Source organism: Geospiza fortis, unplaced genomic scaffold (genome assembly GCF_000277835.1).
Source record: "Geospiza fortis unplaced genomic scaffold, GeoFor_1.0 scaffold162, whole genome shotgun sequence".
Classification (NCBI taxonomy): domain Eukaryota; kingdom Metazoa; phylum Chordata; class Aves; order Passeriformes; family Thraupidae; genus Geospiza; species Geospiza fortis.
The window spans coordinates 7512947-7532376 of record NW_005054316.1 but is presented as its reverse complement, the minus strand read 5'-3'; the positions used below and the strand labels follow the sequence as shown (position 1 = coordinate 7532376).

General features: G+C 38.6%; 1 protein-coding gene across 1 annotated transcript in view; it reads right to left on the bottom strand.

Moving 5' to 3' along the window:
- The window catches only part of NOX3 (NADPH oxidase 3), a 39330-nt gene that overhangs the window by 10012 nt on the left and 9888 nt on the right, over positions 1 to 19430 (bottom strand). The window contains exons 5-10 of the mRNA XM_005420114.1: positions 17401 to 17546; positions 14123 to 14304; positions 11274 to 11403; positions 7876 to 7968; positions 6563 to 6816; positions 2947 to 3109 (exon numbers count right to left, since the gene is read on the bottom strand). Of these exons, the coding sequence (XP_005420171.1) occupies positions 2947 to 3109; positions 6563 to 6816; positions 7876 to 7968; positions 11274 to 11403; positions 14123 to 14304; positions 17401 to 17546 (968 nt within the window). The remainder of the gene's footprint in view (positions 1 to 2946; positions 3110 to 6562; positions 6817 to 7875; positions 7969 to 11273; positions 11404 to 14122; positions 14305 to 17400; positions 17547 to 19430) is intronic.

Genomic DNA, 19430 nt, shown 5'->3' with positions numbered 1-19430 from the left:
GGTATACTACATTACCTGTGGGCTGCAGCATACAAAAACAAACAAACAAACAAACAACAGCAACAACAAAAAATCTCAGAGGTCATGCAGGAGGTGGGGGTTTGGCAGCCTAGAGGAGGCACTAACTTAGGGTGGCAGCAAACAGCCTTTCCCATAAATGCATAACAAGGTTCAAAATCATATTCCTAAATTTGAAGCAGAAAGCTTAAACTGTTATCAAAAAAGATCAGAAAGGTGGTTACATTTGACAGAAGAAAGAGCCTAGGTTTTTAGGTCTTCAAGACAAGATTTTTGTGCAGGACTGGAGACTGGGGCAGATATTTACCTCAGGTGTGGAAGTCAGTCCCAAAGCAAATGGAAGAGCCTGATTGTGTTTTCCTCTCTATGTAGCTGAACTGCCATAACATGCTATGGTTGTTTAAGGTATACATGGATTCAAAAAACAATTGGACTACTTCATGGAAGAAAAAGCCACAAAGGGATATTAAAGACAGAAGTACAGCTCTTGTATCAAGGGGTTACTGAGCTAGCAGTTGCTCAATGGTGAAGAAGTGTCTTGTAAAAAACCAATCACCATCTGATTTTTCTGGTCTGTATACTTTTCTCTAGGTATTCATGAAGAGCCACCATTGGAGATAATATATGGGGCTAGATGGATATCTGGTATTACTCAGTTAGGACCTTTCCTGTGTCTTTTGTAGAGAAGAGAAAGTGGATGTTTGCTGACACTAGAATCTGATGGATCAGTACAATTTTATCAATTTCAATTGATCTGAAAAATGAGACCACTAATGTGAAAAAAAAATAATTGTATTATGCATAAGTAAAGCCAGTAGAAACTTTCCAGCCATGCCTGGTAGTACATGCAAAAAATGATGGGCAAATGAGGGCTCTAAGGCTATTTAATTGTGAAGAATCAATTAGATAAATGTATACTCCTTTTGATTTGTTGGGTTTTTTAAATTATACAGCTGCAGACATTATGGAAACTATGAGTATTTATATCTCAACCATATGTGGGCAACACTAAGAAATATTAGTTCAATAACCGTAATGATAGCTGTACTCAAATCAAAACGAAGTTGTTAAAAAAAAAGAAAAACCTCTTATTTATTTCCTTAATAGACATTTCTATGGTACTCATCATGGCAAAAAGAGAGTGCTGAATACTTTGAGGAAGATTAAATTATTTGCAATTATACTACAAGTGGAAGCTTTTAACCAATGAAAAAAAAAGTGGATCTACCCTGAGATTAATCGCTCTCACTGCTAAATTTTTTTAAGTAATGCTGTGAACTTCCCCATGACCTTTTATCCACACTTTCAAAATATTTTACAAGCACTGATGAAATTTAGCCTCATAACACCTGTGAAAAATAAATATCGCTATTCCCACTGCACCAGTAAGGAAGCCAAGATATAAAGAAAAGTAGAAATCCTGATAATTTTGTGTTTCACAGAAATTCAGAAAAAACTAACTCTATAGTAGAAAACCATGGCAGAATGCATGATGCATTTATTTTTGCAGGCACACTTAGCCAAAATTCTCCCTAATTCTCCCCATGAATGAACACCTTTGAGTATTCTATTGATGCATAGTTAAATTCTGTTCTTACCCCCTTAAGATAGCAGCAATGACAATAGTAACAACAACACTTTTACTTGTATACATGTAGAATATATATAATCTACATATATAAAGTTTGTATGCATATGCGTAGCTCTCCTTCCAGTGAAAAAGATCATCCTGGTACAATCGTAGTGTTTGCAAATACACTTCTTTTCTCAAATAGCATGTATTACCATTTTTATTTCCCTCCCTTCTCAGTGCTTTTTCTGCCTCAAAGATCCCCCCTGGCAATTTGAACCTGTCCTCAACTCCTCAGTTACTAAAATCCCAGATGCTTTTTCAGTGGCAGCTCGTCATTAAGATGCCAGTTTTAACACTCTCTCATTTAAAAAGATCAGCCCCTTGGTCCTGCAATCAGTTCCATATGTATTGACCCTTTCAGAGATCTGTCCCTTCCAATGCAATTTCAATGTTTGTCCTTAAATGTGAAATGTTGAAAGTCCCTGATTCAGCTTTTAAACTGGAAAATGGCCTAAAAGCTGTAAGGTCCACAAGGTCGCACTTGCCATGATGGATACAGAAGAGAATGTTTAATGCTGATTTTTTTCTATGCTACCTTCTGGCCCTCACCCCACTTCACCTTTTATCTCTTCTTCACCTATAGTCCCCAGTGCTGCCTCACATGCCATTAGCAGAAGGTATATAACAGGTTAGAAAATTAAGAGTATGTTAATTAATTTGGTGCCATCTTTACCTTATAGATCTGAACATATTTTTTCAACAAAATAATTAAAGTGGTGTGAGGGAGTAATATGTATCTTGATATATGCATCTCATCCGGAGCTTAAATACCTTTTATATTCCTTCTGTGCTGATTAATATCCCGACTTTGCAATGTGAGAAAAGCAGCAAATGGTTGCTGAACGCAGCCTTCTGGACCAGGACATGCTGCTGAAGGACTCTCGTGGAACTTGCACCTGGGCAAAGAGCAGGTGCTGCCCTTCACTTCTGATTGAGATGACATTGCAGGATTTATTTTTCATAAGAAAGAGGCTAAGTTCCTCTTGTAGCTCCCTAATTATCTGTCTAGCTGTGAAAGACATTCCACAGTTATCTCCAGCTGCTATTAAAAGTCTGGTCCTTCAAATTTTACTAAAAACATTGCAGCTTGGGCTACCTTCTTTCTTGGAGAATGACACTGAGTTCAGGAGACTTCACCCCACAACAATTCCTAAGGCAACTGGAAAGGGAGTGCCTGCTTCTCAGAGCGAGTCAAAGCACTCAAGTGAGACTGTAACTTTGAATTTCCTCTCTCCCCTGGCTAAGTAGGCTCACTTGTGGAACTTTTTAATGAAGCAATAAACTTTTCCACCTACCTTCTGCAGTGCCAGTACTGTGTTAGGGTTGCAGCATTTGTACCAAATGGATTTTAAAATAGAGGCAAATGGTGTGACTCCAATTCCTGCTGCAATGCACACACTGACTCGGTAGTGGAAGATGTCTGTGGTTGCAGATCCATATGGTCCATCCACAGCCAGTCTACAGCAAAAAAACATAGTCAGGAGTCAACAACATATTAAGTGACAGAAAGGTTAACATTTGTTGGGCTACACATTGTCAAAACTGAATTTCTGTTAAAATAAAAGAGAAAATACATGTCTAAGGCAGCACATAAATTGCCTATACAAATGCATTTAATTTTCAGTGAGTGCCATTTAATAGCAAAACAACTGTCTTCTCTGAAATGAGAGAACAAGAGCACCCATGTGGATTTGGGGCTTGGCCATCTATTTAAGCATGCAATTGCAATTTTCTGGCTTTCTGAAATGTGATTAGTCATATAATTGCATGTCCAAATTTAGCTGTGGAATTTACATATTTAATTATGAATTACTGAAAAGCATCCTGTTTTAGAGCTTTATTTGTTACATTGTACATATCAAAGTAAAGAGGAACAGATTATATTAATCATTTTTAGAAGTTCTGTATTTGAGTTAAAGCAATAAAGGAGAAGGCAAGAAAAAGGTCATCATATGCAAGGGAACTACTATTTTCTCAGCTCTTTCTGAAAAAGCAGTATTTCAGGAATACATTTTTGGCATAATACTGTACTTAGTATCTGATCTAAAGGCAAAAATGTGTAAGGAGACATGCTTGTTGATATTACTGCCTCCTGTAATCAATGTTGCTGATGTCAAGAAATTAATTTTGGTCAAAATTTGAGATGAAAAAGATTGTTGAATAATCAGATTCATTCCTTTAGCTACATGAAATGTAAATACACACAGTGCTTTGGAGTGCTCTTTCCAGCCCTGTCTTTATACAACATATATGCTTGGAAGATGGTTTCACCAACACCCAATCCTTATGGAAAAAAAAGGCTTTTTCTTCCTTTTTGATTTTCTGTTGTTTTGTGCTCTTTACTGCATGAATCATCCTTAAAAATTATCCTTAAATAGTACAAACATATAGGCACACATAATTAAAATGAGGTGTCTTGACAAGAAGAGAAAGGGGGATCCCCAAGCAATGCTACATACAAATATAGGGACACAAGGGTATCTCAAACCTTATTGTTACTTTTTTAAAAGTCCTAACAAACATTCACCATTTTATTTCAATATTCAAAATGCCCTGCAAGTGCAGTAGCAAAACAACCTAGCTACTCTGGCATAATTGCTAGAAATCTGACCCTAGACATAAAGAATAGGTTTTTTTTTAATATGTACAATTATTTAGATTTTTGTCCAGCGCAGTATTTTTTGAGCACTCAAAAATTCCTGCAAAATATGATTAATTTATTGTATATAACTATAGTGCCTAAGAACAGCTTTCAGATAAGCCTTCTATGTAGTTCAATGTGAGGCTGGAAGCAATTCTCATTGTTGTCAGCAGATTGAGAAAAAATTGATCTGGAAGAAATTTCAAGGATTCTCTAGTCCGTTGCTGTGCTATAAGACAGGTTCAATTATTTCTGAATCATCCCTTGAAGAGATTTGTCTTGTCAGTCTGCTCCTAAATCCTCAGGTGACAGAGATCCCATCATTGGTTTGAATGCTTTACTCAGCCACAGTTTTACAACTGAGCCAAACACAAAGCCTCAGAGAAGCAGGGAGGAGAAAGAGAAGAAGGAAAAACTGAGCTATGCAACTCATTCATTTGATCTAGATAGAGTGGATGAAGGTAGGAAAATAGTAAACAAAGTGCCAAAAAAAATATTACATTTGCATTTGCCAAAGAGATGTAGAAAATAGGGCTATGGACTTTCTTACTGTGGTTTGGATTGCCCATATTCTTCCTATCCATTTCATTAGAAAAGAAATTAGATTCATGGGGAAGGCAGGAGAAATATTTCATTTTGAAAAAGTATTATTAACAGATTCTGTGATTACTTTTAGAATTTAAGCGTTTGCAGATCATCATGATGATTGTGTAGTACTCCTGACCATGAGAGCAGTTAGATTTTGGGGCAGTGTATTAAGCCAGCAATTAAGTCAGCCAAAATCCTGGCGACATAACACAGAACTTAATTTTTTTCACACTAATAGTCTATTCTATGGTTTTAGCTCCCAAATTTTTCAGAAATCACAACTGTCTTTGCTACCTATATAAATGTATGAACATTTATTTTAATCCTCTTTAACTAATTAAAAACCACACATTTTGTTCTTAACCCTACCTTATTATTCAGTTGCTATCTCTTCTGTCTTCTGCACAGTCTTTGCTATATGTTATTTTTTAATATAGTCACCAATTTGGTGTATAGCTTTAGATATCGAAACTGTGAAAAAGACCTGGTTTTTGTTTCATTGCTTGTTTAACTATTGAAATATTCTTTTTAGTATGTTGCAAGAAAGAAACTGAAGGATGCCATTAGGCACCCTAATGAGATTAAAAAGAAGAGTGTTTATATATGACAGTACTGTTAATTTCAACCCTGCATTGTGGCAAGCAACATTTGATAACTTTTTTTCTCTTCCTCATTTTTTACACTTGCTGTCAATCACTTAGAACAATTTTTGCTCCAGTTCTGCTGAAATGGCATACTTCTCATTCCATTTGACTTTAACAAAGGCACTGATTTCATTTCTAATTCTTATTAACTGATACAATGCAAGGACTGGACCAGATTTTCCTGTCTGCACCCAGCCTCTAATAAAACTGCAGCTCAGTGGTGTCTATGAGCTTTCCAGGGGGAAATCAGTCCCTGCAGTCCCAGGCCCTACACACTCCACTAGAATTTAAATGATCTTGTGCTGGGCTCTTCTTTGCTGAAAATCTCCCCTATTCCTGCAAGCAGTGCAGAAGCAGAGCTACATGGTTTGAATCCATTCAGTACACAGCCAGGTCTTTGGCTGGAGTAAGTCAGGATGTCTCCTTTGACTTCAGAGGATCCCTGCCTGACTTGGAACAACAAAGAATCAACTTTTTGCTTGTATTAAGATGCCAAAAATACATGATTTGAACACAAATAACCTTTATAAAGTGGAGCAGGGTTTGGAAAATAGAGACAAGGTCAAAGGAGACTGTCAGAAAGAAGTAAGGTTTTGGCAGATGTTTCAGGGTCTGCAAAATATCTAAGTAACTGAAAGGGAAAAACTAGAATTTTGGATATGAATTGAGATGGGTACCATAAGCATAGAGGCACAAATCTAGCAGATATCTTCCAAAGTCATTCATTGAACAACTGTCTTCCAAAATAGATATCTTTAGGTGTTAATATAGGTGTTAGAGGTCCAGATGGAAGCAACAGAGATAAGGATATTGATATGGACTTTAAGTCTTGGATTAGTCATCACCTCCTCTTGGTAGCTTCTGGCCCTAGTTCATGCCTAGTAGTTTGTGGTGTTTTTTGCATAATGTTGTATTTATGAATCCAGAACTACAATCTAATAATGTATCATAAAAACACATGCAAAATTAATTAAAATGTTAACATTTCTTTTGAAATGTAGAAATAGCATTTTAAAATACGTTGTCTCTTATTCAAACCTTGGTAACATCCACAATTCCTTCAGAGCCCTTTCCTCTGCTCCAAAGGCCTTGAAGAGGGCTGCAGTCCAATCCCCAACGAGCCGTATGTGGATGCTGAAGTAGTCCTCCTCAGGAGCTGAGGTGAGGGTGAAAGGGTGCCACTCCAGCTGTGAGACTGATGGGCACTGTAGGAATATATATTGGCCAGCTCCCATTTTAAAGCCATGTTTCTTCATGTGGATCTCAAGGACTCCAGAGGAATGCATCACCACCTAAAGAATGATAAAGGGTCAAATTTTATTTTCATTTAGAAGAGTAAATGTTTGTTTTCATTAGATCACAGATATCGTAACCTGCGTGTTGCAGTGTTGTTGCCCAATGGCTTGAGAGCATGTCCAGTATTGTATATATTGTACATGTACAGAGCATGTAAAGTATGAGCTTGACTTCTGAGTGCAAGACGCAGAGAAAAGACTGTAACAATTCAACAATTTGTCAATTTTCTTGGTATAGCCTGTGCATAATATAATTCTAATATAATTAGAATAATTCCTTAATTCCTAGTTTTGCTCTCATGTAACCCTGATAACTCTGTGGGATTACAAAGAAAAAAGCACAGTGAGCTCAATTCTAATACACTTTTATAAAGAGGAAATCTCAGTTAAGCAGCAGTTTTGTATGTTGCCCATAATATACTGAGATTCTTAGATCACAACCAGTCTGTGAAATCAGCAGCAGGACTTATCCAACATCCTGTTCCCCTCACACAAGGTACACCTGTTCCCAATCCCTGGCTTGATACACGTGGACTCATCTGCTTCAGTAGCAACATCCTCAGTCTATTCTGGTGTGATTTAAATAGTCCCTTGGCACACAGCTAGGGGAAATTGCTACAGTGGTATTAGTGGAGCTTTGACTATATATGCTAACTGATCGTATAACCCTTCATCTCCTTGGAAGACTCCAGATTTTAAAGTAAAAACTGTGTGCTGCTACTGAAGTCAAGGTAGTCTCTGGCATTAACTGCAGCGGAACATGGTTTTAGTTCATTAAAAAGGGAGACCACAAAGAGATGTTTGTGTTATGGTGGTGTGAAGTCCGGTACTTCATTAATCAAGTTTGGTCCCATATGGAATATTCTTATGGATTTGCTATTGGAATAAATGCAAAATATAAAATCAATACTTGGCTGAAAACATGGTAATGATTGAAAAGTTGCTGAAGCTAGGAGTGAAAAATGAGGTCCCTAATATAGAGAGGTTAACTAAAAACAATAAAAAACAATTGACATAATGGGGTTATTTTGCAGATATGTGAACTATGTTACATACCTTAGTAATTATGACTTCCTGTCGAAATCTCCAAAACCTAACAATTCTTTCACAGATGTACAACACCATAGGACTTAAAACCCACTTCCAAGCCTGTAGAAAATTCCATATTAAAAAGCAATGTTTATTTGAATGTCTAAAAAAATACTTTGCTTTTCTGGTTTAAATCAGCAGGTAGCCTAAAATTAAATTACTTGATTTTCTGTGATTTTTGGTTTATCTTTCTCAAGAGAATATTTGCGTTGTTGCTGTAGCTGTTCTGGCTTTCTTGTGGAATAGACATATGGGACTCCCTCATAAACACAGTCCAAAAGCAGTGCTAATATCCATCTATACTCTGGCCAAGAAGAGTCCCTTAAAATGTTTTCCTATTTAAAGGTAAAGGATTAATCTATTTAGGCGTTATTACATATAGTTGTCATTGGACCTGAAGCTGCATAGGTGCATACAGCTATGCAATATTACCCATAGACTTACCTTAATTTTTTTTGCCCAAAGTCTAAAGTATTTCAAAGCAGGCAGATAGGAGTAGCTATAGTAGTTATAGCTACTATAGTAGTTATAGTAGTTATTGTCAGCTGTGAGTTTTCTGATGGTGCATGAGAAAACATTAAGTCCCAAATATTCAATTAGAGAAATGGGATACATTTCCATTTAATCCATTAGTCAACTCTTTATCAATAATTTTTTTTGGTTTTTTTGATCTGGGATACTGAGTTGGTCATACTTTTAAGTATAGCAGATGATTGCTGTGCTTGTACTTGCTGATCCTATGTACTGATCCGTAACAATCAGAGATACTTGGCTATTCAAGTATACGAGCCGATCATTTCACTGAGTTGCACTGATAGCTAAGATAATTAGATATAATTGAATCTTCATGATTTAAAAAGAATGTGGTTTTCTTCCCCAGGAAGTGACACTGTTTTATTTCCACTTTCGTTAATTACACCACTTAGTCTAGCAAACTGGATACTCCACAATCATGTGGCTTTTAAAATTGCCCGAGTAACTTGCTGAAACATTGACTTTGCTGCACAAGCTGGGTAGCGAGGGTTATAAAGTATCTTTTATGAGAAACAAGTCATAAAATTATGTGACTTCCTTAGAAAATGCTGAGAGGATGGAGTGGCAATTTCCCAAGGTTAATTCTTGAAAATTAAATTTAAAAAAAAAGCAGGATTTAATAATGGGAAGAAACTAGCATAAGCCAAAAGATTCTCAGCTAAAGCAGAAACTCAACACATCCGTTGTCCCTAAATACTACAGGTGTCTCTGCGCAGTGGGTAATCTCATGTCTTGAATACATTTGCATATATCAAGGCACAATAATGATGAGATCTGTTTTTCCTCCCTTCCATTTGTGCTACCTGTAAATAAAAGCATGTGACAGGAATTCTAAGGTTGCAGGCTACCCTGGGCAAGAGCTCAGCTGGGATTTTAAATGTGCCATCACTCCAGTGCAACGGAGAATTCAATCCAAAATGTCTCTTGGCTGGGTTGGGACAATGGGGCATCCACCATGGGCTCCTAAGCTACATGGCTCCTGGCTGGCTAATCAGGGCGTCAGTATTCTTGCCCCAGCAGTGTTTTCTCCTGTAATGAGAATGAACTGAAATGGGGCTGTGATGGCTCAGGCGAGGCTGGTGGGGACAGAATTCCAGATGCCTCAGGTGCAAGGGAAGTGCTCTATTGACATGGCTCCTGGCTGGCTAATCAGGGCATCAGTATTCTTGCCCCAGCAGTGTTTCCTCCTGTAATGAGAATGCACTGAAATGGAGCTGTGATGGCTCAGGTGAGGCTGGTGGGGACAGAATTCCGGATGTGCTCTATCATCCCCAGTAGGAGCCTGCTTCCTACCTGCTGGAATATGGAGCAGGGGAGCAGGTGTGGTGGGACTAAGAGAGGACCTCTGTTGTTGTGGCCTCCCCCAGGAGCCCTAGCTAGTGTGGTGTGCCCCCGGTCACTTCACAGTGTCCCAGCTGTGCACAAGGCTGTCCCCTCCCTGCTCCAAGGCTGTCCCACCTGCACCAGCCCCTGCCAGCGCTGCAGAAACCTCTCCGTGGCTTTTTAGCCTCTGAGTGAATCTGTGCTGTTTGTCAGTGGTGTCTAGCAGGTATCACACCATAGCACATTACACATCCAGCAAGGCACTGTTCATAGAGATGATCTATATGCCATATGGTATTATCACAATTCATTTAAAGTAATGTGACTTTGCAAGTATGGCCCTGGGTAGGCAGGAAAGTGTGACAAAATAGGTTTAACAGAGAGAAGTGGAAGTTCTTTCCAGTTAGTTTTATGATAATGAATGTCAAGACATGCTGTTTGAAGCAAGCTTGTGTCTGTATTCATGGTGCGTAGCCATGTATTGATTTTTATGGTGACATTGTAGCTGAAATTTTTAGAGAGGCATTCATTTTCTCATTAATATGCAGGTTGGATAGTGGCTAACAATAGTTTAGTTTAAGAAAAATCTATGTCAGCCATTAAAAGAGCTACCAGGCACTGAATGCTAATTTTTCTCCTTTAGGATTTCCTTTGGTATGTTTTTTTCTTTTTGGAAGAAACAGCAGTAACTTGCATATGAGCAACCTAAATCTTGAGCTGAAAATGTTAAATGATTTTGTTTGTATGCAAGACATCTGACATACTGTACGAGTCTGCTACTTAATTACCCCCTGTGGATTTGCAATCTTGTTCTAGCAAAATCACCCTTCCGTGGGACATTTTTCCTGCCTTTTGCCTTTCCCTTTCATAATTCATTTTTTCAGATTCTCTCCTTTTTACCTAACTTAAGACATCAAGACTGGACATTATGAAGTGTGTGCCCCAAAGCAAGGACATGATTTTCTCTGCACCTTATTCTCCCTTGGTATTTAAACTACCCATACTAAAGTACTGTTAGTTAAAATAATAATATTAATTTGCATCCCTAGCTTTACAGGTCTATTGTATTTTCTGTATCTCTACCCTCATAAGGTTTTCACTTGGAGGCTATCTTTGTGCAATGAGCACATCAAGGATATTGGTGATACTGAATTATTAAAAAAAATGTATACAACAGATCAGAGAGTGTATAATTTTGATATTCATACCCTTCAAAGAGAGTGTTAGTTAGTGTTTTCTAACTAAAGGATCTTCCAGAAATAAAAATTGCTGTTAATGACACCAAAATTGTATACAAAACTCTTCACCTGCACTGATTACAGAGGAGTTTGGGAGCACTGTCTTAATGCACAGGGAGAGATCCTGGAACAGGAATGTGAACAAGACACTCTCTAAACAAGACACTAAGTGCCAGTCATTGGCATACTCACCCCAGCCCCCTGTTCCCTAAGACATTTGGCCTCCCAAGAAGGGACAGTAAGTTAAATGAAGACAAACATCACTCTTACCACAGGTTTGTTGCCAGAAAACTCTGGCAAAGGGCACTGAGTGGCGTTCTCCCATTCCCAGTAGTGATCTTTACAGTAGGTGACGTTGTGAAGCAGCAGACTCTGGGGTGTCTGACCTCGGACAAGCTGACTTAAAAACAAAAAGGTTCATCAATGGTGTGTTTCTTTCCAAGGTTTCTGTGTTTCTCTAGGTTTTGCAGTAGTAATCAAATGCCAGTTCTGAGATAAATGAAAGTTTGAGAATTGGCCATTTCATTTCAAACCTGTTCTGCTCTCATGTTCAAATTATCTTTCCTTTAGTTTTGCAGTGAATTTTTGACCAAAGGCAAGAAGTGTGCTGTAGTATTGGTGTCCATCAGTGCAGCTGAAATGGTGGAAGTCCTTGCATAGAAAATGTACATTTTACTGTATGTGGCAAAATTTGATTTCTAGGTCTTTGGAGTAGGCTCTTTGACCTCCTCTGTATTTGAGCATCTGGGAGTGTTTAGTAAAGTGATAAAATTTAATAGTGACAGACCTTCTCTTTCCTTTACTGCTTTCTAAATGTATTTTTAAAAGTTATGAAAAGAGTTGGAGGAGTGTAATTAAATATATAATCTCTAAATATACTGAATTCTAGCTTGCTTAATTCTGAGAATTTTAATGATGTGAATTTTAAAAATATATCAATCCTGACAGTTCAGTCTAAATGTGTTTCAACTGGTGTTGATTATGGGCAGAGAAAGAAGATTTTTATGGGGAAATCCTGTTTGTTTCATATTGTTTCTCTGAATTTTCCCTTCCACCCTTAGTTTGCCTCTGATGCCTGTTCAGATAGAAAGAAAAGGAGTTAGTTTTGAGTGAGGTTTGTGCAGCCACCTGGGAAGGAGGAAGAAGTGGAAGGGGAATGAAACCTTGGGGTTTGACTCTTTTTCATTGGCAGGGGTTGTTCTGGGGCAGGAGGAAGCTCTGTTGCAGTGCACTCCCAGCCTGGAATGCTCATTGAATGGCATTGACAGGGCTCTTCAGCCAGTGCCCCAGTTCTGGGGCAGTCTGGCTCAGTAGTGCTGGTCAGCTGGCTAGACAGAGGGAGCTTACAAAGCTGAAGGTTTCAAAGGGTTCATTAGAGTTGTTTGAAGTTAGATTCTAAAAGTTTTGCCAAAGAGGGAGGGGCACATTTTAATCAGTCCAGGATAAAGTCTATAGTGTTTGCTTGCAGCTCTGTAAAATGGGACTAATTAATTGGGCCAACTTCAGGAACACTTAAAGCCAAACTGGATGTGGCAACTCTCAAACCACAAGGGAAGAGGTGGGGAAAGTAACCCACCACAAACCATTGTACTGGCCTGTTCCCTGCCTCATCATGAAGCATCCATGTACCTCCAGAGAATAGGCACATGCACACGCTGCTATGGGCTACAAAGTTCCACTCTGTCAAAGAATCCTGGTCTATACATTCTTTAGTGGTGGGCAATAGCATCTGAATATTTTATGAAATAGACATAAAAAGTGTATTATGATCACAAGGACAGGGCAACCTGGTCTAGTGGGAGGTGTCCCTTCCCATGGCAGGAGGGCTGTAACTGGATGGTCATTAATGTTCTTTCCAACACAAGCCATTCTGTGAACACCAAATGACTGTCCTCAGATCCAAAAATCTTAACTACAGCTTGCAGCCATGTGCACACAAGCTAGCCAGCAGGAAAAGACCCATGGAGAAAAGCAATCTTTGTTGAGGGCCCTTCACAGGACATGATTGAGGGCTGCCTATGGTTTAGGACCCAGTCTGGCTTGGTCCTGTGAATGGATCGCTTGTTAGCTCTTGAAACAGAGGAATGTGTTTCTGTCACTGTATTTCCACCCCAAACACTGGGTTGTGTAGCCCAGGGACTGTACCATCGCATGAGCCAAGTCCAGGGGGTGAGGAAGAGCATGAGATTTACCTCAAAACTGCACTCCCTGAACTAAAATGTGAATGTAGATTAACATGAATGCTATCACACATAATGAGAAAAGGAAGTGGAGGATAGCACACAAGGGAGAAGAAGATGATGCCAGTGGAGCTGGAAACAGAAGATGGAAATGTTTTCAGCTCCAAGCACCTCGCTGCTCTCACTCTGCATTGACAGAGGATTTATCAGTCCCTGAGTTTCTCAGGGAAGGTCCCATGCATCTGCTGTCCCTCGCTGTAAGAACCAGAGTCCTCTACTAAGAGGACAGACCTTTCTTTTGCGCTGAGGAACAGGGAGCGAAACAGCAACCAGGCAGTCATCTCTGTCCATGAAAGTCATCTGGCTGGGCTAATCATAAGCCTGACTTGTTTGTTACTGTAGTGCTTTAAACCTGATTTGTAGTATAGTACCTAGCACAACTACACAGTATGTCTGTATGGTGAGGAAATTTGAGTTGTGGTCCTTGAAGAGGAAGGTCAAAATCACTTTACATTTATGGAGGCAGAGGAGAATGGCCACAGAGACACCTACTATAGGGTAGATGACATGCTGAAAGCTTCTCAAGCTTCTACAAGGTCTCTTGAAAAATGCCTTACAAGAGCTACGAGCAAAAGGTCCATCCCTTACTAATTTGAACCCACAAAGTCTTGATTCCTGATCTGTAATGTCCCTAGTTCCCAAGCATTCATTCATTGATAAGGTACAGGTTGTAAGGTGGTAGAAGGGTGGCTGAATAAACTGAAGGATGCTTTAATTCCTCAGAAAAGGGATGTATTTTAATTTCAGAATGTTTTCATTTTGTAATCTCACCAAAGATCCCAGCAGTTTGTTAGTAGAAAAGCATGGGATTGTAGATTTGGATGGTGTTTCATCTCCAACTGTGTACATACACCCCATGTAGTTTACACAAACACTTACCCCATACCATGGACTATTAAACCAGTGAAGAAAACCACAAAGAGGTGGTGGGTGTACCAGAAAACCTCATAGCATGACCTTCTGATGAGCTCAGTGGATGAAGTCATGATCAGAATTAAAGCCACAGTTATCACAACTCCAGTTATTCCAGCTATTGTGGTCAGTACTTGTCCTGTTGTGCTCTAGAATAAGAATACATTGTTAGTATTAGTATTAGTAGTTACTGTTGTTATAACTTATTTTTATTACTATTTCTATTACTTTTATTATTGTTACTGTTTCTGCTATTACACCTGAAGCCAAAATCTTCAGCATAGGAGCAAAACCAGACACACCACAAACCATTGTACTAACAAGACACGGAGGCAAGGCAATCCTTCATTTTACCACAGAATGACATTGAAAGACATCCCTCTACTCTGTTTCTACTCAGGCTTATTCCAAACAGATATTTAATATTTGCTGCCATTTACTTGTTTCAGGGATTGAAAGAAAAAAATTAGGCAGTCTCATTTGTACTTTGATCAATTTTACTTACTTTCACAAGTAATGAAAATGTGCCACAAATAAAGAAAAATTATCAGAGAAATGAGAAGATTAAACCTAGAAGTCTAATAAAGAAAACAGCACTAGAAACCAGCTTATTTTTGTGAAGTGATAATGTGAGGTGCTAAGCACCTGCAACTGTGAAAGTGTGGAACTCTTTTGTACTTACTTTACTTCAAAGTTTGTGGAGCTGTAGAAGGCCTGAAATGGTACAAAAAGATGGCATACTCTCATTTACCTAAAAAATATATCTTGTTTATCTGTTCCTTACATATATTTGAAGATACACTGCATAACACTTGGGTTTATTTTTTAAAATACATATTTAAATTAACATTTTTATACTTGTTAATGAAGAAACATTAATATGCTGGGCTGGAACATGTTCCTTCTTGTTCATGACTCACAGATGTCAGCACAGGTCTGGTATATCTGTCTAAACCCACCAAAATAAACTGAAGTGAGAGTGAGGATGTATTTTGAACACAACTGTCAGATGTTGATTGCAGTTATAAAGTGCAAATCGTGCAGAACAGCAGTAAAAATCTAACACACAACACGAGAATCAGGCTAAATATGCCATCAGAGTGTAAATGAATTCCCCATTTGTCCTACAAAGAATCTACATCTGTTTTCCCAGTGCTGATGCACAGGAATGAAGCAGCTCAGCACGTCTTCTGGATCCTGATTTTGTTCTACACCTTAATACATTAGGAGATAAAAAAACAACCCTCTATTGTATTTGTAAAGTGCACTCATTTGATATGGTAATCCTAGAGGTGATAAAATTCCACAATGCCATTTTTACAGTCACTTTTTACAGTAAAATCATCCTTTCAAATGCTCACACTTGACAGCACACAGTACATTTTCAAATGGGCACCTGTGAAGAGTGTGTTCAGATCCTATTACATGTGAACAGGATTGATCTAGGTGATATTTTGAACATTTCCACTACAGTGGCTAGTTTGGATATTGAGATGAAAAAAGGCAAAATGTCAAAGACAGTACATTGCTTCAATGGCAGTAGGATAACACTGAAAAGAAAGCCTGAACTGTTGATCTCAGAACTTTCTTCTCTGAAGTTAGAAACAATCTTTTGTTTCCTTCCCATCATAATTTATTAATTCTGAGTTTAGCTACTGAGACGCAAGTGAGTGATAAAAGAAATATAAATATTAGAGGTTAAAGTAAAATCTAGGCTGCAAATTGAAAGGTAATTGTGGAGTGTATTGCTGTGAGAAATCTGAGAAAGAATCTCAAAATATCCTAACCTTCTTCCTCAAGGGTATTTAGTATCTTAATGCTAATTAGAGGCCTACCTCACAATTATATCACTATGGGAATGCTTAGTGGAGAAAAAAAAATGGTTACTGAAAGATGGTAAGTTCCTGTTCAGAGCTGGGAGCTTTGTTCTGCTCCTGGGGAGCACCTCATGGCCATGCAATGGAAGTGGCCACTGGGTGTACTGAAGGACTGGGAAGCCGAGCCCTTGGCTTTCTGTCCTGTTCTGATGAACCTGACTGCTTTGTCAACACTAACATGAAGACTTTAGCATTCATACCACTGACTGCATCAATTTGCTTGATTTTCCTCAAATTTGAAATGGTTTACTTTTTTATCTCGAAAGATGAAAACCCCATGCAATCTAAACTGGAAAGGAAGGAAGAAAAAGCAGGACAAGCCTTGCAGCTTAAAAGCACTGTTGAATCCTATCAATGGTTCTCCAGCCATCCTCTTACTTGGGTTCTTGTTTCAGTGGAGCACATCACTGTTCCGAAGAGCACCAATGCATGGTGTTCAGGCAGCCCTTATTCCATGCTGACTATGTGGGCATTTTCTAAAGAGCAGAACAATATGCATAGGAGTCTCACCAACGCCATTTCAGCCCTGGAATGTGTAACTATGAAACAGGATACACAAGGAAACATCTAGCATAAATGTGATGTGTGCTACAATGGAATATGGAAAAAAAGCTGATTAACTTTTGCATGGTTACATTCCTTCTCTGCATGCTCAGCTTTTCTTTATGCTATGAATATTATAAGGGAGAGCTTATAATGCTGTTGTGGCTTATCCAAGAGGGTGGACAGAGGCACAGTCACTTTTTTGCCCCAAAACAAGCAGAACCATTTATGGGTTGAGGATCTTGTATCTCTGCTAGTCTCGTGAAGAGCACACAGCACCTCTAGATTCCCCCTGCTCTGTTTCCTGTGTGCAGCAGCCCCCTGGATGGTTTTGAAGGTGCTCTTTCCTGAGCAGCCACAGTTGACATGTAATGAGGCAGGATCAGCCCCCAGATTGGGAAGGTGATGCACCACCATGGGGAGAGACAAATAGCAAATGCAAAAGCAATATTGTGATGTGCTATTGCTGTTTGGTTATTTTTCTTTCTAAAAAGAAGTTTTACTTGTTCCATGTATTGATAATTTAGTTTTTGGGTTTTTTAAAATTCTTTGCAGGTTTATTTAATTGCCTACTCTTCACAACACTCCTTATCCTCCCCCCACCAGCTGTCTCCTGACAAACTAATTAAAATACTATAGACATTTCTTTGAGCTTAGTAACCTGAAAATTGCAGCTCTGAGTAAGTGTTTTCAGCTGAAATTGAGGTTAACCTTTGGCAGCACCTTCTCGCTCTGGTTAAAAGGCTTTGAAATACAGTTTTACCGGCAATAGAATCCATGGAGGAAAACTTTTTAGATGAAGAAACCTCAAAAGTGACATCTTACTGTTTCATAGGTCCTGATTGGGTTCAAGTAGCTTTCATTTGGGCTCTTGCCAAGACCAGAAAGTTTATTCCGTAGCTCGCCAGCTTCTTTTGACTGGCTGGAATGATACCGCTCGATGTTGATGGAGTGGGCAACAATATGGATGGCTGCAGGAGAGAAAGAGTGGTGTGAAATTGAAGGCACACTTGTGTGTGCCCACAGTGCCAGAAGGAACTTCATTACTCACACTGTGAACATTCTGAAAAGCTCAGGCATAAATTGAGAGTTTTGCATGGATTAAGCTGACAATAAAAAAGAGAATTTTATCAACTGCATGTCTAATATGAAGTGACTGCTTCACAGTAGAGAGGATAGGAGCAGCAGCAGCCTCACCTCCCAGCTTTAAAGTCAAGTGCCCTGCAGTCTCCAGTGTCATCTAAGGAGGACATCTTGAGAGTTGATATAAAAGTGTACCCCTCTGACTTTAAATTTTTCAAAATTAGTTAAATTCATTAAAATTCCTATTTTTAGTTAATATACTAGGATGTGCCATGGTTTAGCCTTGCTACACAGGACACTAAGTTGACTAGTTTAGGCAAGTTTGCAACTAGCACTAAAGATGCTTTTAAAATCTGTCCCCTATGAACAAGCAGCTGTAGCATTACTTTATGCAGGTGGAGCCTGGGGAACCCACAGGAACTATGATTTAAAGGGAGAAGAGCAAATCACAGTGTTAGATCTGATTTGTCCAGAGTATCATATATTGCCTCTACTTCTGGCCTGCCCCCAAAAGGTACATGAAATGGTCAGTTTAGAAAAATTCATTAGATTGAAGTAAAAAAATCCCCTGTAACTATTTTCTTGGGTGGAAACTATATAATTTCAAGAGCTGAAAAGGAAGGACTTTGTTTTATTATTGGCTTACATAGATAAAGTTGTAATCAAGCTAGGTGCAGACTTTCATTTTTCAATATGAGAAATTTTCAAATCCATTACATGCAAGTTGTAATTAATGCAAGATATTAAATGCCAAAGGATGAAAAAATGACAATGAAAGATAATTATATGTTTACAGCACAGCTATTTCTAGTTTTTATAATTAGCTTCCTGTTATCATCTCTCCTTCAGTGGTTATCTGTTTCTGTCCCTGACCATTTAAAAAACCTTTCTAAAAGGCAGTATTTGTAGTAAACCAAATATGATCTACTTCTCTGAAAAATAATCTCCTAAAATTTTTTCTTTTCTTTTCTTTTCTTTTCTTTTCTTTTCTTTTCTCTTCTCTTCTCTTCTCTTCTCTTCTCTTCTCTTCTCTTCTCTTCTCTTTCTCACCTTTTTCTCCCCTTTTTTTAATTGTGACTATGTGGATGAAAATAATGTTTTACTATACAAGTCACTGTTTAATCATAGACGTAAACACAGGATTAAATGCATAAGGACCTTGGTATTGTTGGTCATTTATGTGCCTATCTACTCTAGTGGGCTCACTCACTCACTCCACATGCTGGAGTCCAGCTCCTCTTCAGCACCTGGGGACAGCTGTGTCCATGGGAGCATGAGTTAAAGTAAGATGCTGGCCATGGAAATGGTAAAAGCAGCCACTGCAAGAAGGTTAAACATTCCCCCCAACAGTAAGTTGTCCCATGTGTCCATGCTGGAGAGAGATTGTTTTCACTCTGTACTTCTGAGGTGATCCTTCTAGAGCAGTAGATGTACTGTGGTTAGTTGATTGTCAGGATGCACTTCATTCAAAATGTAATGTTAACTTAGGGACTCCTGCCACTTCTTGACACCTCATTGCCTCATGCTTAGATATTCACTGGGAGATGAAAGACCTATTTAAAAATCCCTATTACATTAAATTTAAAGTAAGGCTTTAAACCAAATCACAGGTCGTAGTCACTGGGTTGACTGGTTATTCTCTTTTGAGCTGTCTCTTGATTAAGCCCTTAATAAAAATAATCTAATATTTATTGACATAGGCATCCCAAGTGAATATCCTGAGAACCCAAACTGCAAAATCAACCTCCCATTTCTCCTGAATCTTTGTCCCA